The sequence below is a fragment of the Metopolophium dirhodum genome, chromosome 9, assembly GCF_019925205.1.
Source record: "Metopolophium dirhodum isolate CAU chromosome 9, ASM1992520v1, whole genome shotgun sequence".
NCBI lineage: Eukaryota > Metazoa > Arthropoda > Insecta > Hemiptera > Aphididae > Metopolophium > Metopolophium dirhodum.
Genome location: NC_083568.1, coordinates 9,299,107 through 9,313,016, shown reverse-complemented (window position 1 = coordinate 9,313,016; position 13,910 = coordinate 9,299,107). Strand labels below are relative to the sequence as shown.

At 27.5% G+C, this 13,910-nt stretch overlaps 1 protein-coding gene across 5 annotated transcripts; it reads right to left on the bottom strand.

The window, feature by feature from the left end:
* Window positions 1-1,560: 1,560 nt before the first annotated feature.
* LOC132952655 (coiled-coil domain-containing protein 93) lies at window positions 1,561-7,315 on the bottom strand. 5 transcript variants are annotated; one of them, XM_061025006.1, is made up of 13 exons: window positions 6,540-7,315; window positions 6,286-6,355; window positions 6,069-6,182; window positions 5,901-5,995; window positions 5,719-5,830; window positions 5,261-5,407; window positions 4,209-4,358; window positions 3,970-4,127; window positions 3,761-3,874; window positions 2,327-2,538; window positions 2,120-2,240; window positions 1,963-2,047; window positions 1,561-1,893 (listed from the first exon to the last, which is right to left on the bottom strand). In XM_061025006.1, exons 1-13 carry the CDS (start codon window positions 6,593-6,595, stop codon window positions 1,732-1,734), a joined length of 1,596 nt encoding a protein of 531 aa, XP_060880989.1. In that variant the 5' UTR covers window positions 6,596-7,315; the 3' UTR covers window positions 1,561-1,731. The 5 variants fall into 5 exon arrangements, with proteins under 5 accessions (XP_060880989.1, XP_060880992.1, XP_060880993.1 ...); XM_061025009.1 differs by having other exon boundaries at window positions 6,286-6,395; window positions 6,500-7,313; XM_061025010.1 differs by having other exon boundaries at window positions 6,286-6,398; window positions 6,540-7,313.
* Window positions 7,316-13,910: the final 6,595 nt, after the last annotated feature.

Here is a 13,910-nt window from a genome sequence, read left to right as displayed (position 1 = left end):
AGCTTGAAAAAATAATACAAGGTTCCTACTATATTGTTACAATGACATTTGAAAAATATTAAAAATCCTTAGTCACGGTTTTTTTTAATAAGCATTTAAATTTCAAATCTTGACAAAATATGGAAAAATCAAGAAAATTAGCAATTTAATTTGAATTGAGAATTCATAAAAATTTTTCTTTTTAAATCTAAGATTTGAAAATGTAATACAAGATTACAAGATTCCTTAAGTTTGTCTACCTTTAACAAAAAAATATGTCTACAAGCAAATCAAATTAAATTTTTATGAGTGTTTGAAATTCATATTTTTATAATATTGGATATTCAATCGATTTCTCATGTAGCGGTTTTGTTATTTTATTGTTATTCAAAAACGAATAACTAGATACATGAAAATTTTACTGAATGTGTATATTTTCATTTTCCATACACCGTAAAATTTTGAAAATATTTTGACTCTTTTTGGGCTGTAAATACATATAAATACACAATTTTTTTTTATAAGCATTTGAAGTCGAATTTTGACAAATTTTTCAAATTTTAATAACTATTTTGTAGTTAAAAATTTAAAACAAGGTTCAACTTTTATAGCTAAGGATAGAAAATTTAAAACAAGGCTCCGCGTAAATAGGTTATATATAAATTACTTTATTCACAATATCATCAAATATACTTGGTAATATCATAGGCTGACTGACTGTTTTCGCTCAGAATCGTTTTTCTTATACAATGATATTATATCATTGAATTCAAATTTAACACCATCCATTACAGTGACCCACTTATAACCTACTGAACGGCAGAGCAACATCCACTTACCCACTTTTTTAAATTTGTAAATTATTTTTTAGTCAGAAATTTAATATATAATTTTTTTCTTTTCATAATTAACATGAGAAATTTTAATAGAAGGTTCACAACAAGCATCTCTACCTCTATCAAATGAAAAAGTTCACAGGAAAGTTACGTTATTTATAGCCATGATTATAAGTAATTACTAATTCAAGTTCAAATTTTGATAAAATATATCAAAAACTCGAAGATTTTAAAATATATTGTAGTTAAAAAATTATAAAATGTTTCAACTTTCATAGCTAAGGATTGAAAATGTAAAACAATGATTCTCATAAATAATTCATACCGTAACCAAAAATTATATGAACTTGGTTATTTTGTACAGACATTTTAACTTCAAATTTGGACAAAATTACATATTAAACTAAGGTTTTAATTATGATTTCATCAAAAAAATTATTCATGTATATCTGAAACTTTTAGAATACATATTTTAATATAGTTATTTTATACACACAATGACTTTTTCAAATGTAATTTTTTTAGCAAAAATGAATTTAACTTACTGTTAGGCATTAGTTGTACTAATAGTAAAATAAATTACTTTTAATCACTATCATAGCATTAAATACTTAGTAATATTAAGGGCTTACAAATCATATTCGTTCATAATCGTTTTTCGTTTACAATGATTTTGTATCATTCAACTCAAATTTAACTCCATTCATTACAGTGGACTAATCTACTATACATCAGAACAACTGCATTTTGTGTTATACATAAAATAATATTTATTAACAATTTTAAACATTTGTATTGTTTTAATAGTTAAAATATAATATTATATAAATAAAAATAAATAATAATTTAAATACAATTTACTACTTAAATAAGTATTAACTATTAAAGATTGCCTTTTGATTGACTCTTTAATATTTTAAAATTGATCAATCTGTTCTTGAAGATGGAGATTTTTTTGTACTTCAGTCTCAAGCTCTTTTACGGCAGCTAAATATTGTCGGTGCGCTGACATACAAGTGGACAACTGGTTGTTTAGATTAGTCTTAATGCTTTGCTCTTTGTTTCTTTTACTTTCCACCTAAGAACATGATAATGTAGTCATAATTACCAAACCCGGCATCAAACAAAATGAGTCCCCAAGACTTACTCTGTCTAAAGTTTGTTTAACGCTAACATCTATGTTTTCTAACTGCCTCAAAAACTGTTCTTTTGACTCTGGTGACTTTTCTGCTCTATAGTTTAAAAGGTTTATTAAAATATAAGCAATAAAAAATATTCTACAACACGATTGATTGACTACATACTCGGGATAAGCGTCCAGAATTGAACTCAATAATGATAGCTCTTTATTCAAGTACATTTGGACATCACTAAGAGTATTGTAGAGAGCGTAATGTCGTTTTGTCTCTCGATACCTGGCCGATACTAAATAAATATGAAATGTAAGAATAAGATAACAAATATACAAGTAAAATATCAACAAGTACAAAACAATACATCCAAGAATATACCTTCATTAGACAGCTCAACAAATCGTCTTTGGTATTGGGCCAATTCAGCTCTGTCAGGTATTTGATCGAGTTTTCGTTTCATTAGTCCCACAGCTCTAGCTTTTTTACTCAGTTTCGTTCTAGCTGCTTCCACCATGTTTCTAATATTGTCTAATTCTTCTTTAAGTTCCGCATCGTCTTCTACTGGCTCTTCGAGCAATGCTCTAGCTTCCCTATCATAAAATGGTTGTATGATAACAAAAGAAGCCAATTATACATAGTATGTACACAATTAGTTGACAATGAATTAAACGCATTTAAACTCCGTTCCACAAGAGAAGTAGCTTGTTCCGCGAATGTAGACTGAGCGGCCGTTCCGAGGCTCCGTTTCCCCCATTATGTGACAGTCAGCATGCACGCATTGTATATTACACACTCGCAGCCAACTGGCGAGTCTTATAGTCGGCAACGACCCACAATCTGTGACGCTTTAGCTGATAGTGGCAGAAAAAGACGAGTTTAGGTCGCCGCCCAGTCTACTTCTCTCATAGGACGGAGTATAATATCACCTGTCCTACAATTACTTAAACTTGACACATTAGCTAATTGTAGGCAAGCTGCAAATTTTTTTTAATGTTCCAGTCTAGATCTCACATCACCCTATTTTATTTTCATTAACTTTCTCAACTAATTTTGATTAAAATGAGCCACTATGTCGCTGCATGTATTTAGCAAATCGAGACCCTTCTATCTTACTTTAATAATACTTAAAATGTTTTAAACAATGTATTGTATTCAATATTCAAATGTATAAACTGTAAATTTGTCAAGTGTTGTATTATAAAAATAAAATAAAAAATAACCCAAACGTCTAATTGTTGACCATTTCATGAATAACAAATTAAATATTTTCTAGCTTAAAAATTAAAATATCAAATAACAACGACACTCAAGAAGTAATGAGGATATACAGCGCACTATTTGTTTTCTCTCTCTAACCCACAAGCAACATACCAAATTGTACGTTCACAATAATGATTATAATCATCAACATTTTTAATATTACAGTGAAATGACCTCTTATAAAATTTAAAGGTAATATTACTATTTAGTGCATCTAATAAGTTTTTTATTATATTTTAATTTCAAGCCGAGTTATGAGTATTTTACAACTGTAAATTGTTTGTATATCTTAAAATACTCATAACATGCTTTAAAATTAAAATACAATAATAAGTATATAAGATGCCTTGAATAATATAATGCCCTTAAGCAAAGATAATGTTCTTATCTAAAAGTTTTATAATAGGTCAATTCAATCTAATATCAAAACTAACAGCACACTATTAAAACTAGTGAACGAACATTTTCTATGTTGTATGTGTAGAAGACGGAGACAAATAATATATGGGTAGCATCCTCTCAATTTATTGTGTATATATAAATTTAGTGTACTTTATTTTTTGCTGGTACTCTTCCATTTTTATTTCACATTCTTTTTGAAATGTTTCTTCGGTTTCCTTCACTCTTTCATACTCGGTTAGAAGAATTTTAATTTTTTCATGTTCTCTGTAAAAAGAGTAATGATTAAAAATATTAATCAAATTTAGTGTTCAGTTTATTTAATATTTTTATCTACCACAAATGTTTCTATAATCACTTACCGTTTTCTATCGTCCCCCATGTTGTTATTCTGCAAAGTTATTTTTTCTATTTTACTCTCAATTTTAACTGTTTCTTCTTGAGCTTGTTGTAACTCTTCAGCTAGTTTTTGATTTTCTGTGTGTAACTTGGCAATTTTTTCTTCATCTGTCATCACAGTCTAAATAATAATAAAACAATATTGATAATTATTAATAAAAAAAATTAGTGTGTACATGCAAATATTAATAATTATTATTACCTCAATAAAGTCATTGGCATCAAAAGGCTTTTTAATAAACCATTCACAACTTTCCATGTCTTCAGGTTCAGATATATCGTCAATACATTCCATTATTCTCTGCTCTTCCTTGTGAAAGGATTTATTTGTCCTATTGCCAGTCAAACATTTCTGAAATAAATATATATATATATAAGTCATACTTTTAATTTGATTTTTGTTTGATAATAAGGGTTAAGAGGATGAAGGGTACTGTTTCTTTTCTCTCTCTCTCTGGCCCACCCGCAACATAGACAAAACGCATTTACGCAGAATCATTTTTTTTATGTTTTTTGAGTAATCTTAAAGTAAAATCACTCATTTCAAAAATGATAGAGAATTGAGGGTATGACATATCGATTTGTCTAAATATTGTCTCAAAACCATAGACCTTATATACAAAGTTAGATAATAATAAAATATATAATCAAAATGTCATATCTTTTAAAATATTATCCTCTAAAATGTTTGTAATAGGTAATTTTACTCAAAGATTACTTAATGATAAAAATAACAAATAATAAAAACTTTTTTAAGTGGAAGCGTTTTATTTATGTTATGCATGTGTCTGAGAGAGAGAACAAATATTGTGGTGACAATCTCTTAGTTAAGTGGTATTATTATATATTTTTCTATTTTACGAATATACAATAATAAATTTACTATTTCAAATTCATAAGATTTGTTATGTTTTATGTTTTATATTAAAAATTAAACAATAAGAAAATGTATAATCTGTAAAAATAAAAACAAAATAAAAAATGTTGCATGGGAGAGAAGCCACCTGGGAATTGGGGCCCATACAGACATTTCAGGTTCACATAAAAGTATAAAATATTTCATAATTATAACCTCATGACCTTTAAAAAATTTAATTGGCCCATTGTTGAAATAAATAATTCCAATATCCATTATACGTCTATTTTGGATTACAATGAAAAAGCTGAATGACGTAAATAAAAGGAGCCATTTAGTGACACTACTTCAAATCATCAGTTAAATCACAATAATGTATTATATTTTATACTACTTACTTTAAGATGGTTACATCTTTCCTTATGTTTATGTTCACTTTCCAAGACATTTTTAAAACAAATTAACTTATCAAATTGATTAGCAGCATAGACCATCAAGAATTCACCTCTTTCTTTTCTCTTTTCTATGGAACGCTTCACTAACCACTGAAAATCGATTTTTGTAAACATTATACGATTTATCTTGGAATATGATTGCAATAAAATATTTTATAAAGGTACTATTACACTATCACTGCGTTAAGAAGTTTCTTGTTATTCATTTAATTAAATCATATTGTTTATATAAAACAATTTTATTATTCATCATCAACACACCTGACCCCACAATGAAGTTGTTGAATATTTTCTACCAATTTGTATATTGTAGTCAAGTGTAAACTAACCGGTTTACACAGATGAACATAGTAATATAATAATACCTTAATAATAATTCTTCAATAGTCAATAGCAATTACTTGAATAACAGGAAATACATGGATATAATCAAGGCCCTGAATTTGATGCGGCTCAATCTGGTAGGGACACTTCATTTTAGGTAGGACGGACACAATTTTTTCCGTGAGTGCTCTAATAACAATAGTTTACATATTTTTAAATAGTATTTACAAATCTAAATTAAAATAATGCGAAAACTTACATTTTTTGACCGATGACTAAAGATTCATCGAAATGCAGATTAATGTCCAAGTCAACATTACAATTATCTATGCACCACGTAAGACCTCCAATAATCTGTGTGCACATGTATTTAATAAATATACCAGATAAGTAATTATTTTGGTAAAAAAAAAATTATCGTTCAAACCTTGTCAAATGGAGATAAGCCTTTAATTCTAGCACGAAAATACCCAGCTGCAATTAACAGATCTATAATTTCTTGCAGTTTCTGTGACTGTTCTTCGTCTTCCCTAGTTTCGATCTGAAAATGGATTCGACAATATCAAAAATGATAAGATACCATAATGATATCATTCGAAATAAGATTATTTTATTATTAGAATTATATGTGCATTAATATGTACCTGTTTTTCTCTCCCATCTGCGTCGATAAACGTGGTAGAGATCTTCAAGCTTTTAGGCTTAAACACTTCCCTAAGTGACATTGTATAGATTTTTCAATGAAATATCGAGCCTGCTACCGACAAGAAGGTGGTAACATTTACACAAATATACCGAAAATTATTTTATTTTGTTATTTAAATTTAAATAAGTTATAAAATAATAAATATTATATACTATCACTAGTTTGAAAATGTCTGTAAGCTCACTGACTTACAGGCTGTCTGTGGAGTGTGAACTACTGAACTGTGTGAACTGTAGAAGTGTGAACATGAATAGACTGAAGACAGCTTCTGTTTCCTTACTGTGCCGTAAAGTAAAATTATATTAATTTATTCAGCAATATTACTCTATTACTCTAGCAGTCTAGTAGTATACGAGATACGACTGTATGAGCCCAAAGAATAATACCATTGATTAAGTAAACATTAGTAAGTTAGTTCACTTAATCAATGGTAATACTCAATGATATGACTGTAGGAGATAACGTGATACGCGAGCGACCAACAGTTGGGCTATTAATTATTTTTCTTAAAAGAGGATGTCAGCGCAACAAATTTTGTTTTCTCTCTCTGGTCCAGGCGCAACATAGACGAAACGTATTTACGCAGAATCATATTTCTTTCTATTAAATAGAATTAAACAAATTTTGTTTAAGACGTAATCTCAGAGTAAAATTAAAATCGCCCACTACAAAAAATAGCGAAAATTATATTTTTGAGACATCGATTTTATATTTTATTGTTATTTGACCTTGTAATCGACTTTCAAAATAAACAAAAAAATGTCTTACATTTAATTTATGTTTAAATTGTTTTAAGACAATATTTAGACAAATCTATATAATATGTCATTCCCTCAAAAATAGTATGCTCTATCTTTTTTGTAATGGGTGATTTTACTCTAAGATTACTTAAAAACATAGAAAAAATGATTCTGCATAAATGCGTTTTGTCTTAACAATAATTATAATAAATCACGAACTTATATAATATCATCATGAATTATTTTCTAGTTATGCATATTATAATTTTATAAAATAATTAAAGGTTCTGCGTAAGTAATTTATTTTGTAACCAAAAAATCTAAAAGAATATATTAACACAGTTATTTTTTACAGACATTTTAATTTAAAATTACGACAAAACTAGATATTTAAACGAAGAATAACAATTATTATTATAGTGGTTTTGTTTTAATTAAAAATATTATTTGTGAATCCATAAAACTTAAAATATAATATTATCAAGGCTATGAATTTAATGCACTAAAAACCTTTATAAAAGCATTAAAAATTTCAAAAAAATACAATAAAATATGAATTTAAAATGCAAAAAATTAATTTAACCTAGGTCGTACTATAGCACTAATATTGTAATGCCTAATCAAAAAAAAATATGTACAAAAGGAGACGTCCAACCCACATAATATTATATTGTCTCCGTCTTATACGCATACGACATAGCCAATTTTCGGATGCTGGAAATAAATAATCGGTATTTAATAAAAAAAGATAATTGTTATTTTTTTGATCTGTCGATTTTTTGAAAGATATATGTACCTTAAAATAATATAGTTGTACAATTTTAGTCAGTATAAAATATAATATATGCTTATTCAGTTGTTACTTATTATGAATATATTATATAAGAGAGTACAATATTTACAGTATTATATTGAATTGTATCTAAATAAATAATATTGTACGTATTTTTTAAAGCCATATTTAGCTTCCAAGTTCCAATATTAAGTCAAAAAAGGTGGGTAAGTGGATGTCGCTCTGATGTACAGTAGGTTACAAGTGGGTCACTGTAATGGATGGTGTTAAATTTGAATTCAATGATATAATGGTATAAGAAAAATGATTCTGAGCGAAAACGGTCAGTCAGCCTATGATATTACCAAGTATATTTGATGATATTATTGTGAATAAAGTAATTTATATATAACCTATTTACGTAGAGCTTTTTTTTCAATTTTCAATCCTTTAATAAAAAAGTTAAACATTTTATACATTTTTAACTACAAAATAATTATTCAATTTTAAATTTGATAAATTTTGTCACATTGCTTATAAAAAAAATTGTGCCTATGTATTTTTAATATTTTTCAACTGCTATTATAACAATATATCAGGAACCTTTCATTAAATTATCACGCTTTTTTACCCAACAAATAAAATTTTATTGATATTTATAGAAAAAAAAACTAAAAAAATTGAAAACTGACAATGTCCGTAAACAGCTCAAAACGAGTCAAATCATTTTCAAAATTTTATCGTGTATAGAAAATGCTAGTATAAACATTCAGTGAAATTTATCAAGCATCTACAGACATACGTTGTTTAATTACAACAAAATAAGAAAATCGTTACATGAGAAATTGAGTGAATATCAAATGTTGTAAAAATATGAATTTCAAACGCTCAAAAAAATTTAATTTGACTTTCTTGTAGATATTTTTTTTTTTTGATAAAGGTAGACAAACTTATGGATAATCTTGTATTACATTTTCAAATCTTAGATTTAAAAAGCAAAATTTTTAGGAATTATCAACTAAATATAATTTCGTGATTTTTCCGTATTTTGTCAAGATTTAAATTTTAAATGCTTATAAATAAAATGCCTGTTTTTCAAATATCATTGTAACAATATAGTAGGAGCCTTGTATTAAATTTTCAAGCTTTTTTAACTAACAAATAAAGTTTTATTGCCATCCATAGAAAAAAATACTAATAAAATTGAAAACTGAAAATGTTCCTAAACAGTTCAAAACAAATCAAAATATTTTTAAAATGTTATCGTGTATATAAAATGAAAATATAAACAACCAGTGAAAATTTCATGTATAGACATTCATTTTGTTTTAGAGTTACACCAAAAACCAAAATCGATTTTCTCGAAAACAGATTTTGCTTAAAAATTCTTGTTTTTCCTTAATTTTTCTTTTGTTTTTCACGGTGCTTTTGAAAACTTCTGGGAAATTACTTTTGACCCCCCAAAGTACCAACTAGATTCACTTTCCGATCAGAAAAGTTACTGTTGAAGAAAATCCAAGCACTTTTACCGTCCTAAAAGGTGATGACAGACACCAAAAAAAATTAAAAAAAAAAACACATCATTGTGAAAGATGCTTTGATCAGAATCTAAAATCTGAGAAACATTATACACTTTATATTTTTATCATTTCAATTTTCATCGAAAAAAAGTTTACTGCAATGTATTGTATAATATCACCTTTTTGTATTGTTGAAATCTGTGCGGCGCATGGATAGGCAATTTGATGATATTTTATTTATTTCTTCGTTTCAAAGTTAATTTGTTTAGGTATATTAATTTGTAAAATATTATACACTATGCATTTTACATAGATACACGTTTTTCAAAAAATATTTCCAAACTGGCTATTTTTAGTATTAAAAATAAAAATAAAAATACAACAACAAAATAAATAAAATAAAAGGTGGACAAGTGAGTGTCACTCTACTATACAGTAGGTTCCAAGTTGGTCACTGTAATGGAAGGTGTTAAATTGTATTGACATTTATAGAAAAAAAATTTTAAAAATTGAATATGTCCGTAAATAGCTTAGAACAAGTCAAAACAGTGGCGTCATTTGGGGGGGGGGGCAAGGTGGGCATTTGCCCCTGTCTGATTTTAAAAGCAGCCCTATGGGCCGGTGTCCAGTTGTTGCCGTTTTACCATTATTATATTTTATTAGCGTAAAAACGTGCCTATAATAATGTTATAATAATATTTTTAGTCAAACATTTGCTGTATGGGTATTTTATAATATTTTCAGAAAATATTATAGTATGTACTAAGAAATTATTGTCACAATGATACATTTTTACTAATTGATAGTTGGAATATATTTAGACGTATGCGGGGACGTACACATTGTATGTATGGGTATGTATTTATGTATGTTTGTTTGTGTGAGTGTGTTTTGTGAAGGAAAATGAACAATTAGTATCATAATCTCGTATAGTTTAATTTCTAAAATCTAAAATAATTACAAATTCTAAAAACAACAACCGATTGACGCTTTTATCATTGATCACGGACTTCATAACTTGCGACAGTCGTGTATGATTCAACTATTCTGCGTATTGTGTTAATTTAGTTGAGTACCTAAATTAAAATTAATTTTTTTCGTGACGCATGTTTACATTAATCTTTTAATTTGGGCAAAATATGATCTAAAAAAAATAGATGGGTGGTGTTAGGTGGTGCGACTAAAAATATAAAATTACGGCAAACTGCTCGAAAAGTATCGAAAATAATTTCTAACATGTTAATAAACAGACAAAACTTGAGCCGGTAATCAAGCAATAAAAAAAAAATATACTATAATTTAAGATAATATTAATTTGTAAATATATCATATACTTATATAAGATAATATATATATACTTATATACTTATAATGAATCAGGTAAAATTGATTTATAGATAATGCAGTTAATAGATTTTCAAAAATAAAAAAAAGAAGATATCTTAATAAACCACTAATATTTTTGCGGTTTTTTTTACCCATTCGGGCCGGTCTAAACCTTTGCCCCCCTCTGTTGAAAACTGAAATGACGCCACTGAGTCAAAATGTTATCAAGTATAGGAATTGATAAAATAAACATAATAATATGTAAATTTGAAATATCTAGTTATTCGTTTTTGAATAACAACAAAATAAGAAAATATTGTAAAAATGTAAACTTACGCTAACGTAATGTAACTAACGCTCATACAAATTTAATTTGACTTTCCAGTAGACATTTTTTTTTTCTGATAAAAGTAGACAAACTTATGAGGAATCTTATATTTAAACTACTATTGTAACAATATAGGCACTAGGCAGTAAAAATTTCATGTATCTACGGTCATTTGTTTTAGAGTTACACAAAACCCAAAATCAATTTTTCCTTAATTTTTTTTTTTTGTTTTTAGTGGTAATTTTAAATTTTGACCTTCCCAATGGACCAACTAGATTCACTTACCCATCGTACAAGATACTGAAGTTGAAAATTGTAACATTCCTATGACAACGCGTCAAATATGAAATATGTCAGGCATTTAAAATGGATTACAATTTACAGGCTCGTATTAAACGAATATCTGAACAAGCGTGATTTTGTACCGTGTGCAGCGCATTCGTTAAATTTGCAAGGGTCAAACGTTGCTGAAGAGACTAGGTTTTTTTTCATTGTTCTCATTTTTTTGATTGTACGCGAGTATACTGGCCAAGTGTTTTTATTTAATGATTTTTTTCAAATTAATTGTAGTACACCTGAGACCTGAGTAAAACTGTTTCCGACTAGGAACCCGAGTTTGAATATCATTTCAAACGAAGTTTTCTGCGTTCTTACTTTTTAAATAAGAACAGGCGAACAGTACTGGGTCATTTCGGAAAATATACGTAGGCAAACCCACCCCCCGAAATAATTTCTTTGAAATTAAGTCAAATTTATTATACTCTTATTATTATAAAATATTTTAAGTTAAATATTTTTAGTTCTAACTTATAAAACTGATTAAATAACCAAATTTATTAAAAATTATATATACATTTTTTTTTATATATAATGTAAAGAAATAGTGATCAACCATCATTATTCAATTTTGGTGTAAAAAAAATTAAAAATAACGAAGAAACTAAAAGTGAATCGAGTAATATTGAAAATATTGCAACCGAAGTTGATGTACCAAACGCTTTGCAGACCCAACTTGATACAAATATAGACAATGAATCGTTAAAAAAATATTCTCTGGATATTGGATTATTTTTATCAGCTTATTATAATATAAATGATGCAAAAAAATACGAGTTATTAAAAAAACCATGGACACCACCCAAAAATTACCAATTTCCCATCGAACAACAAAAGTGGCTGATATTTCAATTAGATTGGTTAAACCGTTTTCCTTGGCTTGTTTACTCCGAAAAAGTGCAAGGTGCCCTGTGTAAATGCTGTGTACTATTTTCCAATAACAGTGTTGGTAAAGGGGATTCATCAAAAATTAGGTGCTCTGATTATAAAACCTTTTACAAAATGGAAGAATACCATTGAACGTTTTAACTTTTAATCATCATTCAAAATCTGAGTATCATAAGCTTTCAATCATTCACTCTGGTCTCTGAAAAATGTATTAAAGTAATGGAAAACAAAAAGAATAATATTGCAAATGAGATAGATACTTCACGAAAAAACAAGTCATTGAAAATCGATATATTCTTCGTCCAATAATTGAAACCTTAATTGTATGTGGAAAACAAAATATTGCTTTAAAAGGTAATAACAGTGGCAAAATATATGATGAAAGTATAGAAACAAATGATGGGAATTTTAGATCTTTATTAAGATTTAAATCATTAACTGATCCTATTTTAGACAATCATTTAAAAAACGCAACTTCTTTTGCATCTCACACGAGTCCTAATGTTCAAAATGAAATCATTACTATTTGTGGCAATTTAATACAAGAAAATATATTTAAAAATATCAGAAATGCACAATATTTTTCTTTTCATATCTCGGTTAGAAAAAATGTCTTTTTGTGTACGTATCGTTGACGGTAAGTCAAATTGTATTGTGGAAGATTTTCTTGAATTTTCAATTGTTCACGATATGACTGGTAAAGGATTATCTACTTCTATGCTTCAGTTGCTAGAGAAATTCGGATTTGAAAAAAAAATGTCTTGTAGGACAAGTTTATGATGGCGTGGCATCGATGAGTGGGCAGTTCAATGGCATCCATCCAGCATTACATCAGAGGTAAAATATAATTTATATCATATTATTTTAAAGTTCTGTATATTTTCTTCTCATTTTATTGTATTTGGAAAATGAATAAATTAATTTAAAGGGTAATTTTGTTTACAATTTTTAAATTAAATTAATATAATATGTAACACTAGACATACCTGCATAGTTTTATAATTTAATTTTTAATTTTTATATTTTAGAGGCTGTTCCACATGCGCTTTATGTGAATTGCGCTTCTCATTCTTTGAATTTGGCTGTAGGAAGTTCATGTAAAATCGTATCAATTAGAAACTGTATTGGAACTGTATCTTCAGTAATAACATTTTTCCGAGCTTCATTGCAAAGAACAAAAACACTGATTGAATGTATTAATGAATATGTCCCACAAAGTCGAACAAAAACTCTAATAAAAATGTGTGAAACGCGATGGGTAGATCGATATGAAAGCTTAATTCGATTTAAAGAATTATATAAAGCTATTTATTATGCATTTAAAAATTAGAAGTGTTCAAATGTAGAAATAACATCACGTACAGCTTTTCAGTTTTCAAATTCCATTAATAACTCAGTTTTTATCATAGCTTTACATGTGATTGAGAAGTTTTTTCTTTAACTTTACCACTATCTATAGCACTATAAAAAGTAAATATTGATTTGTCATATTGTTATGAGCGAGTAACAGATGTATGTCAAATATTTAAGGAAATTCGAGAAAATGGCGATGATGAGTTCAAAGAAATATTTTCTAATTCAGAAGAGTCTATGTTGGAAGGAATTATTGAGGTACCAAGAACTGTAGGTCGACAAACTGCACGTAACAACATT

Coding starts and splice junctions, on each gene's coding strand:
- LOC132952655 (XM_061025006.1), bottom strand. CDS start 6,595: ATGTTCACACTTCTACAGTTCACACAGTTCAGTAGTTCACACTCCACA. Junction 4,128..4,208: donor ATGCCAATGACTTTATTGAG/GTAATAATAATT, acceptor ATTATTATTTAG/ACTGTGATGACAGATGAAGA. Junction 1,894..1,962: donor TTAAACAAACTTTAGACAGA/GTAAGTCTTGGG, acceptor TCATGTTCTTAG/GTGGAAAGTAAAAGAAACAA.